This window comes from Myotis brandtii, unplaced genomic scaffold (genome assembly GCF_000412655.1).
Source record: "Myotis brandtii unplaced genomic scaffold, ASM41265v1 scaffold250, whole genome shotgun sequence".
NCBI lineage: Eukaryota > Metazoa > Chordata > Mammalia > Chiroptera > Vespertilionidae > Myotis > Myotis brandtii.
Window position 1 is genome coordinate 487,133 of NW_005359478.1, and position 9,725 is coordinate 496,857.

The 9,725-nt window shown below is 44.0% G+C and overlaps 1 protein-coding gene across 1 annotated transcript; it reads right to left on the reverse strand.

The window, feature by feature from the left end:
* Nucleotides 1-1,356: 1,356 nt before the first annotated feature.
* On the reverse strand, nt 1,357-9,715 carry LOC102241442 (chromosome unknown open reading frame, human C1orf54). The gene is given in 7 exon segments (XM_014540727.1): nt 1,357-1,445; nt 2,154-2,255; nt 4,662-4,847; nt 5,256-5,314; nt 5,919-6,002; nt 7,269-7,333; nt 8,761-9,715. Coding segments are annotated over 5 exon segments (474 nt in total). The 5' UTR covers nt 7,315-7,333; nt 8,761-9,715; the 3' UTR covers nt 1,357-1,445; nt 2,154-2,156.
* Between the last annotated feature and the right edge of the window lie 10 nt (nt 9,716-9,725).

Below are 9,725 nucleotides of genomic sequence, written 5' to 3' on the forward strand. Positions count from 1 at the left end.
CCGCTTTGAGCGCCTCCGCTCACGGGTGAAGCACGTGGAGCCAACAGCGACTGGCATCTGCAATGTGTGTCTTAATGGATGCGTGCCGCCGTGTAGCCTCGCCCCCTGTCGGCTGCCCAGCCCTCGTTACTCCGCCGTCTCTGTCTCGCCGTCCCCTCCTCTTTCTCCTACAAGTTGGGTGCCTCTTGCCCTGCTGGGTGGGGAGGGTGGGGACTGCCGCCGAGAACACCGCGTTCTCTCTCGGGCTCCCGCTGGGGCGGCTCCTCCCTTACATAACCCGCCGTGCACGTTACTAGCTCAGATGCCAGCCCGCCACGACTCCAGAGGTCAAAGCCGAATTCGATTGTTCCTGGCCTTTCTACCCGGGCTCCTCCGGCTCCGCACCCCGAATTCTGTGATTCCTAGCACTGGAACGTGGTGGGGGGAGGCCCCTGATCTTCCAGGTGAGGTGTTTGTCTGGCTTCAGTTTCTCCATTTGTCCCCTGGAGAAGTTCGAAAGGCTTTGAAGGAGGGAAGGTGCCAAGTCCGGAGTTCGCTGCCCCTTGCAGTATTGAAACGGTACCGTGGAGTGAGAAGGGGATAGGGACTCAGGGACTGTAAGCGGACTGAAGCTGTAACATAGGAGAGACCGCAAGGGGGCAGCACAGTCTTGATTAGGGTCTCGAGGACAGAGGGAAAAAATTAATGTCCCTGCCTGCCCTAATTACTAATTGGAAAAGGCACATTGTTGGGGGGGGGGGGGGAATGGAGGAGGGTGTGAAATTTTTATCTATTCTAAGTAGTATTTTATATTTTACATATGTTTAACAATAGGCTTATTTTATAAAAGGAAAACAAGGGTTCTAAATAAACTAATTTCAACTATCCCCAAACACAGTTTTAACACCATATATAATCAAATAAAGCAATAGAATCAGAGGGAGTCATAGACTGTGAATAAACCTGTTGTCTGAGGGTGCTTTTCTCCTTTCTTCCCAAAACTTAAGGTTTATTCACAGTCCTAATACTATTGTCACCTAACTCCCTTTTTAAAAAACATTTTATTTTTAATATATTTTTTTAAAACTATGTTTTCAGAGAGGAAGGGAGAGGGGGAGAGAGTTAGAAACATCAATGATGAGAGAGAACCATTGATCAGCTGCCTCCTGCACATCCCCTACTGGGGATCGAGCCCACAACCCTGGCATGTGCCCCGACCAGGAATCTAACCCTGACCTCCTGGTTCATGGGTCCATGCTCAACCACTGAGCCACACCTGCTGGGCCACGTACCTCCCTTTCTAGTCTACCCTTCCCACCCCCATATCCTGGTGCTTCCTTTAGTGTTGTAGCCTTAGAACAGACCCTCAGGAAGGAGTAGAGAGTAACCAGATTATTTCACTTATTTTATTTTCCAATTTCTTCTTCCCAAATCCCCATCCAAAGAGTCATAACAGCATTCTCATCCTAGAAAAAAAGGAAAACAATACCAACCAGGTTCAGGGGACTCAGGAAACCCCTCCATGCCCCACCTCTATGAAAACGCCCCAGATTTCATGTTCTGAGCTATATTTCTCCATGACATCTCCTGGAAGATGTGTCCCCTCCCCTTTTTTCCCCTTCCTTCTGCTAAATCTCTTCATGCCCCTTATTTATTTATTTATTTATTTATTTCCCCCCTTGCCCACCGCCCCATAGTTATTTAGAATCCCAACTTAAATCCCTTCCTTATAACACAGGTTTCTATTCCCTCCTCCTCTCCCCCACCACCACTCCCCTACATTAGGGAACTGCCACCCCTTCCGTCTCTGAACTTTGCCTCTTGACTCTGCCAGGTTATAGGGCCCCTCCCATTTCGCCCTCTGGCTCTTGCCATGCCTTAAACTGCCATCACGCTGGAACCACCTTTAATAACTCAAGGCAGACTGGGAACCAGGAGAGGTTTCTTCTCCATTCCACCTGCTTCTGCTCTAGGGGGCCCTGAAATCCTTCCAGTTCAAAAAAATTAATTATTCTTATTACAAAAGTCTTGGCCTCGACATCTCCTAAGGTTTTTCTAGATGTGATCCCTCTTCTTTGATGCATTTGAAACTTGACCAGGCTGGAAACACTAGCTAGAGATAGTGGTAAAAATTGCTTCACAGACTTTATCAAGGCCAGTGGCTGCACTCTCACCTTCTACATGAAATACATCCACTCCTGAAGGAGGGTCCAGGACAGGAGAAGGGAAACAGGACTGTGCAGACTGGATACAGCATGGTTCATATCTGGACTCTGCTAAAATAGAGATATCACGCCATCGTAGGCCAGTGTCATCCTGCCTACTACTCCCTCACCATCTGGAAAGATAGCCATCTCTTTATACCAACTTATGTCTTCCTTTCCTCTGAGCATACCTTCCATCCCAGCACCGTAAAGAATTCTTTCCTCTGTGCCTTTCACCCATTCCTGACCATACCAGGGAGGTTCAACTCAATTCAATATGTATTTTTATTTATGTGCTGGTCCCTGTGCTACATGCTATAGGAGGGATATAAATATGGTTAAGACATGGCTCCTACTCAAGGAGTTTATAATCTAAAGGAAGCCTACTATATACTTGAAAATGTTTCTCTGTCCTTGTCGTCAATTATAACTTTCCATTCCTCCCATCTGTGTTCAACTGTATTCAGGCTGTACTTCGGTCCTGTTGCTTCTCTTTATTTCATTGCCAAATATCACAAATGGTTGGTCTATGCCAGGGGTGGGCAAACTTTTTGACTCGAGGGCCACAATGGGTTCTTAAACTGGACCGGAGGGCCGGAACAAAAGCATGGATGGAGTGTTTGTGTGAACTAATATAAATTCAAAGTAAACATCATTACATAAAAGGGTTCGTTTTTTTTTTTTTTTGGAGGGCCGGAAAAGCATAGATGGAGTGTTTGTGTGAACTAATATAAATTCAAAGTAAACATCATTACATAAAAGGGTACGGTCTTTTTTTTTTTTAGTTTTATTTATTTCATACGGGCCGGATCCAGCCCGCGGGCCGTAGTTTGCCCACGGCTGGTCTATGCTCTTCCTTACAATGTACTCCCTCTCCAATTGCACAAAGTCTAGCTTTTGCTCCAACCACTCACTTAAAACTGCTTTTTGGGGGTTATGAATAATCTCCTTCTCCTTGGCCTCTTGGTAGCTTTTCATTGATTATATTAAACTTTCTCTTCTAGACTCTATAATACAAACTTAGCTACCTGCATTTCCTTTGTTGATTCCTCTTTCACCTTCTACAGGCACAGGCATTGGCCTTTTGGTCTCCTGTGTGTACAGCTCTACTGAGCTCACTACTTTCGTAACTGTGACTTTGCACTTAGAACTGCAGTCCTGGCCTAATTCCTCTACCTTTTTTTTTTTTTTTTAATCTTCTTTTCTTTTAATTCCACTACCTTTACGATAGCCTCATAGGGCTGACAACATGAGTTCAGCTTGGCCAATACCAAATTTATAACCACTTCTAAAACCCTCTGACCTCCCACTTCCCATTTTGGTCAACCATTTCCCTGGATATCCATGTTTAAAATATGTTATTTTAACTCTCTACTCATTTAGTGTTCATATGAAATTATCACTGAAACAAGGTATTTTTTCCCCAAAGTATTTCTTTTTCTCTTCTCCATTCAAAATGCCACTGCCTTCCCTAGTCCAAGCTTTTAATGGATTGTTTTGGGGATGATAGAAATCTCATGAATCTCTCTTCACTCCATTGCATCCTGTGTACAACTAGACAAATAGTTTTTCTAAAATGCTGCTTTTAATGTGTCTTTACCACCCTGAAGAACTTACTAGGCTCCCTATTTCTTGTAAGTTCAAACTTTTTTTATTTAAAAAAATAAAGCCTGACATTTCAGATTCTTATTATTTTGTTCTATCTTCCCATTTGTGAAATTATCAAACAAATATTAAGAGTATTGTAAATTTTATTTTTTCTTAATTTCCCACTGCTCTTTTCCATATACCCTCTCGTTCAATCATAGCTCCTCTACAAAACATGTCATGCTTGTTCTATCCCCATAGTTAATGCAGCTCTTCCATTCTTCTAATAGCTATGCTTCCTAATTGCTTTCATCCTTTTATAATGTACCACCAATCAAAAGCTCACCTATTCTTCAAAGTGTATCTCAGCATAATCACCTTCTAAAAGTCTTCAACTCCTGTACTGATCTCTCTCCTTCCACTGCCTAAAGCACTTGTCTACATCATATGCTCTCAAACTTGTATGTAACTTAACATTGTTATAAATTTTCTCATTTTGTTCTAAATATTTTATATGTGTAAACTTGGGTATCATAAATACTTTGAGGACAATAACAACACCGTGGATTTATTTTTCATCATTGGCAGCATCCTTAGCTGCTTTAGGCATAGGTTACATAAACATAGGTTACATACATTACACATCCAACTGAAATTTAACTGCACCAAATAGTCCCAGGGTTCTGTATACAGGGTTAGTATTAAATCTCAGTAAAAGAAATGATGGCGAAGCTGAGATGAACACCTGCATTACAATACTAGTTATTTGTTTTCCCCATCCACCAAAGCCTGGTATTCCATTCCTTCCTCTGTTCCATGTCACCAGCCCTGGGACCTATCCAGGGTAAGGGATGTCTCATGTCCCTCCCATCTTATCCCCAATTAACTCACTGGTTCCATTGTCACTGGTTCCATTGTCACTGGTTTCATTGTTGCTGGTTCCATTGTCGCTGGTTCCATTGTCACTGGTTCCACTGTCACTGGTTTCACTGTTACAGGCCTCTGATGGTCTACACGTTCTGTTTCATGAATAATGGTTGTCTCTTCTGCTTACCTGTTCTCTTTATTCAACCTGTTCTATCCTCAGTAGGATTAGGAAACTAAGAGTTATCAATCATCACCTCCATCCAACATCCTCACTGATTCTCTGGAGTTCATCTCTCCTTCGCTTCTCCTGTCCCCAGCCCCATCCTGCTCACCCTCCAAGACTTAAGCGCGGGGATCCTCTTTACCTTGCATTTGCAAGGATTGTGTACCCATCCCATTCACCAATTCCCTGGACTCAAGGGCTACTCCTTCCTCTTAGTGTCTTAACCTACTGGGTTCTGGCTCTCTTCCCCAGCTATGATAACACATTTGTTTCGTATCCACTCCCCAATTTCACTTCTCCTAACTCATTTTCATTTCTGTTAATAATTTTCATTTCAACATTGTTCAGTTTCTTTTTAACTGTTATCTCTCCTGATCCTCTTAGATGTCACTTACCAGTCTGTCCTCTAACTCAAACATGGAGTAATCAACAGTGAAATTTGCACCAAAATAATCTGGAGAGGAGAAAACAATCAGTAGTAACAAGAGAATGGTAGTACTACCTCTAGTAATGAAAAGCTGAAGAAATTGCTCAGAACACTTCAACTTGTCCAAGTTGTAAAATTTACTGGTATAATCTAATTCTAATAAACTTGAATGTGAGAAATGTCTGTAAATGTGTTTATATTTTCTTTCTTTTTTTAGAGTGAGAGAGAAACATTGATGTGAGAGAGAAATATCCATTGGTTGTCTCCTGTATGTGTCCCAGTTGATGATCAAACCCATAACTCGGGTATGTATCCTGATCAGGAAATGAAACCACCACCTTTTGGTGTATGGGTCGATGCTCTAACCAATTGAGCCACAAGAGCATTTATATTTTCAATCTAACACCTAAAATAATTTACAAATTTGAAAAATTTCAAATTGTTCAACCAGTTCCAAAGAACTGGAAATTGCTATCTTAAGAAACAACATCATGAGCCTCGATAGTCTGCTCATAGCAAAATTTCTCTGACCCCGTTGCTCTATTGCAAAGAGAAAGACTTTGTCTCAGAACTAAGTATCCCCTAAACCTCTCTCCATCCTGCTAAGGGTCAGAGCCTTATAAATACTCACCATAAGTGGGGGTGACTGTGTAATTATAGATCACTTGATAATAATAATCCTCTTCCAGTCCTTCTTCATCCTCATATATTTGTCCTAAGGGGACAAGGACTAGAGGTCAAGGGGCATCTGGGACTTCTTAGCAACAGAAGGACACTTGAAGTTTATCTCAGCTCTATCACTTTCCTTTCGACCTCACCTCCAAGGGTAAGACTATCTCCCTGTCTCTGTACCTCTCAACCCTTCTCAGTCTTCTGGGCTTCATATCAGGATGAGGCTTGTTCCTCTGTGCCCTTTCAATCAGGAAATCCCAGAACAGAAAACAGATCCCTTCACATACTGTAAACCAAAAACAAAAACTAAACCTAAAAAAAGGCAGGAGAGAGAAAGGAGAGAGAGAGAAAGCGAGAGAGAGAGAGAGAGAGAGAGAGAGAGAGAGAGACCAGAAATTAAGAACTCCAAATCTACAATTCAGTATGCTCCAGGCTGTACTGTGTTTATGAGAGTTATTCTCTTATCAGTGTCTCTCACAAATAATAAACATACACACCGTTCGGCTTTGGATTTTTATTTTAGTTCCAGTTTTCATTGCTGTCAGGATAACTTTGAACAAGCCACTTAACATCCGTTTTCTTAAAATGAGTCAGCTGGAGTAAATAACCCATCTGCATTCATTTTCCTTCCCCAGACTGAAAATATGTAGCTTTGACATGATTGGATCAAGAACTCGAGGCCTCCTGCTAAAACACTTCCCTAAGCCCCTTGAAGTCCTTAACCACAAGCAGTGACACAAGAATCTGGAGGAAGAGGAAACAATAAGAGCACCTGGCAGACTGGGAACAAAGGAGGGAAGGAGCCAAGCTACTTTTCAGACCCTGTCCCTGAAGGCACCCAGTTCTTCACTCCCCTAAAGGTCACCTCCATTTCTATTTCTTTACTAATACAAGTCCCCCCCCATCCCCCTCCAACATTCTTGGAAAGAAGATAGACTGGCTCCCCTCACTAGTTGCAAACTTCCCCACCTTCAGAGTCCACGGCTCTCCTCTCCGTCCAGACCCTCTCATCTTGTTCAGCTCTGTAGTGATGGAGAGCTGAGTTCACTCTTGTTAGGACCTCCACGCTCTGCGGCTTCATCCGCATCAGCTGTCTCTTCTCTGACAGGACTCTGCTTCCCTCCCCCTTTCCTGGCTGTATTTCCCAGACTCCCCTCCACCCCCGACACTGGCCTGCAGCACAGATGGGAGAGTGTTTATCACTCCCCCATTGAATTGCACCTCTCGACCGCTCCTCATTTTTCCCCCCTCCCACTCCATTTACAGTAGAAGACCTGGCCCTAAAGCTCAGGGAGAGAATTGAACTTACCCAGGACGAGTGGCACAGCAAGGATGGCTACAAGGAGGACATCCATTCTGGATGCTGCACTATGACTGTGAAAGTTAAAAAGGAAATTACAGCGTTTCCCACCAAACTTACCCCGCCTCCGGCCCTCCTCCAAAGCAGGGAGGGAGCTGCAGCAACTCTTCTCTCGGGGGTGGAATTCCCCTCCTACTTGCTGACAGACTAGATCCTCAGTTACTATTGGTCTTGTCCTCAGTCAGAGCTGCCCCTGTGAAGAAAAGTGAAGTGGGCTTCGATGGGAACATGCTCATTGAGCTCCCCCAGCCCTAGATTAGGTCCATTTAGGGTTCCTGCCGCCGCCACTAACGAAAACTACAACAACAAAACAACCCCCACTCCCACTACTGAGAAGCTTCTCTTAGCAAGCCCTCTCCCTTCCTCCCCTTCCCTCTCTCTCAGTCCTCACAAAAGGCTCCCCTCCCCTCTCACTGTCCCTAAGTTACCATCACCCTCCAGAGTCGCCCTTCTCTCTGAGGCTGTATCACAGTCTCTTTCTTCACAGTTGACATGTTCTGAGAAGGGATGAGCATCTTCTAGCTGAAAAGAGTCCCTCTTTTCTGCCTGCCTTGGGTTGTGAAGTACCAGAGCAATAGCAACATCATTGTCTGACTCTCAAAGCACCTGCTGCATTGCTTTTGATCAAAATCTCTCAGCCAAGGCCAGCTATTTCCTCTCTGGTAAGTACTGACCTCACCTCACCTCTTTCTTAACTTGCTGAATACAGGATGGAAGGGAGAAAGCAGATAGTGTCTTATGCGTAGGGCCACACCTCTTCCACTTTCAGTCACTTGGTGTCTTCCTTTCATTCCAGCCTTACAGGGGTACAGCTTATCTTATCCTTTTCTCTACTTTTATATTTTCCATTTTTTATTGAATTCTATTCAGAAACATTTAGCAGCATACAGGCTAGGCACAAAGTGCTAGGCAGAGTCTGATAGGCAATTCAGGTTCACGGGCAAAAGAATAAGAAAAAAAAAAATACAGTGTGTGGCCCTAACCGGTTTGGCTCAGTGGATAGAGCATCGGCCTGCGGACTGAAGGGTCCCAGGATTGATTCCGGTCAAGGGCATGTACCTTGGTTACAGGCTCAATCCCCAGTACGGGGTGTGCAGGAGGCAGCTGATCAATGTTTCTCTCTCATCGATGTTTCTAACTCTCTATCCCTCTCTCTTCCTCTCTGTAAAAAGTCAATAAAATACATTTAAAAAAATACAGTGTGTGTGTGTGTGTGTGTGTGTGTGTGTGTGTGTGCTTTTTAAGGGCGTTAATACATGTTTTTCAATATCTACTATGAGCCAGGCACTTGCAAGTCTCTGTGGAACCACACATGAACAAGATAGATTTGGCACCTGCTCTCCTCTCCTAGGAGATGCTGTGGTACCGGTTCAAAGGAGATAGAGGAAGCGTTGTCTTATCCCCACATCTTGTTGGAAGAGCTCCTGCTTTTAAGTCTAACCTGACTTGGCCTGATAGACTCAGATGCAAGACACACTAGAATTTTGAGCACTGGCCAGGGTGCCCCCTCCCTCTCAGCCTTATTGGGACAGGATTTGCTTGATGACTTTCCATGTAAATCCATACAATCTATTCCTTCCGCTCCTTTCCAGAATTTCCTGAAAAAAAGAAAAATGTAAAAACACTTATGTGGATATATATGCATTAAAACATAAATCACTTCCAGGAAGGAAAGGAAGCCTGGTTCTCCTTGAACAACCTCCTGGTACTTTTGCCTCAACATCCTCACTAAGGACTATCCCCACCCATCCAAATGAGGGTCTAACACCCTCCTCTCTTACTCTTTCTTTCGCTCTAATGTGTAACCCCCGCCCTGTCCCCCCAGCCTGAGAAAAAGACACTGCCAAGGTTCATTTCAGGAAAAAGAGGAAATATGACATCAAAGGAACTGAGTGACTGGGATGGGGGGTGGGGAGGAAGTAACTTTCCTTCAACCCCTTCGCTCTAATTGCTTTTTACAATTTTAACTGTGAATCCCTTCTGACCTCCTTAATATTGCTCTCCAAGCTCCCTTTCCCTCTCTCTATTTCTCTTGTCATTACCGATGAAGGCTTCACTGGCGATATACTACACGGTATTGCATGTTTCCTATACTGGCCTGTTGGAAGAGCTCCTGCTTTTAAGTCTAACCTTCATCCTTAGGCAGTAGCTCTAGCCCATTTCCTCTCATTCAAGTCAGAACAATACCCGTGCCTATCTCCTCGCAACCTCTATCCTGTGCTTTCTTCGTATTTGTCCCTGAGGTTCCTACAGGATCTTCCCCCCTCTGCAGCTCTTCAAGTCGAGGTAGGATTGCTACCAGCTTTTCCCACAAAATAACTAAAGGAAATCACAGCCAAGGCACAATCTAACTCTTCAACCCATGCCCCGCCCAGGCCCAGTCTCGGCCAATTCTCTTTGTGGTCT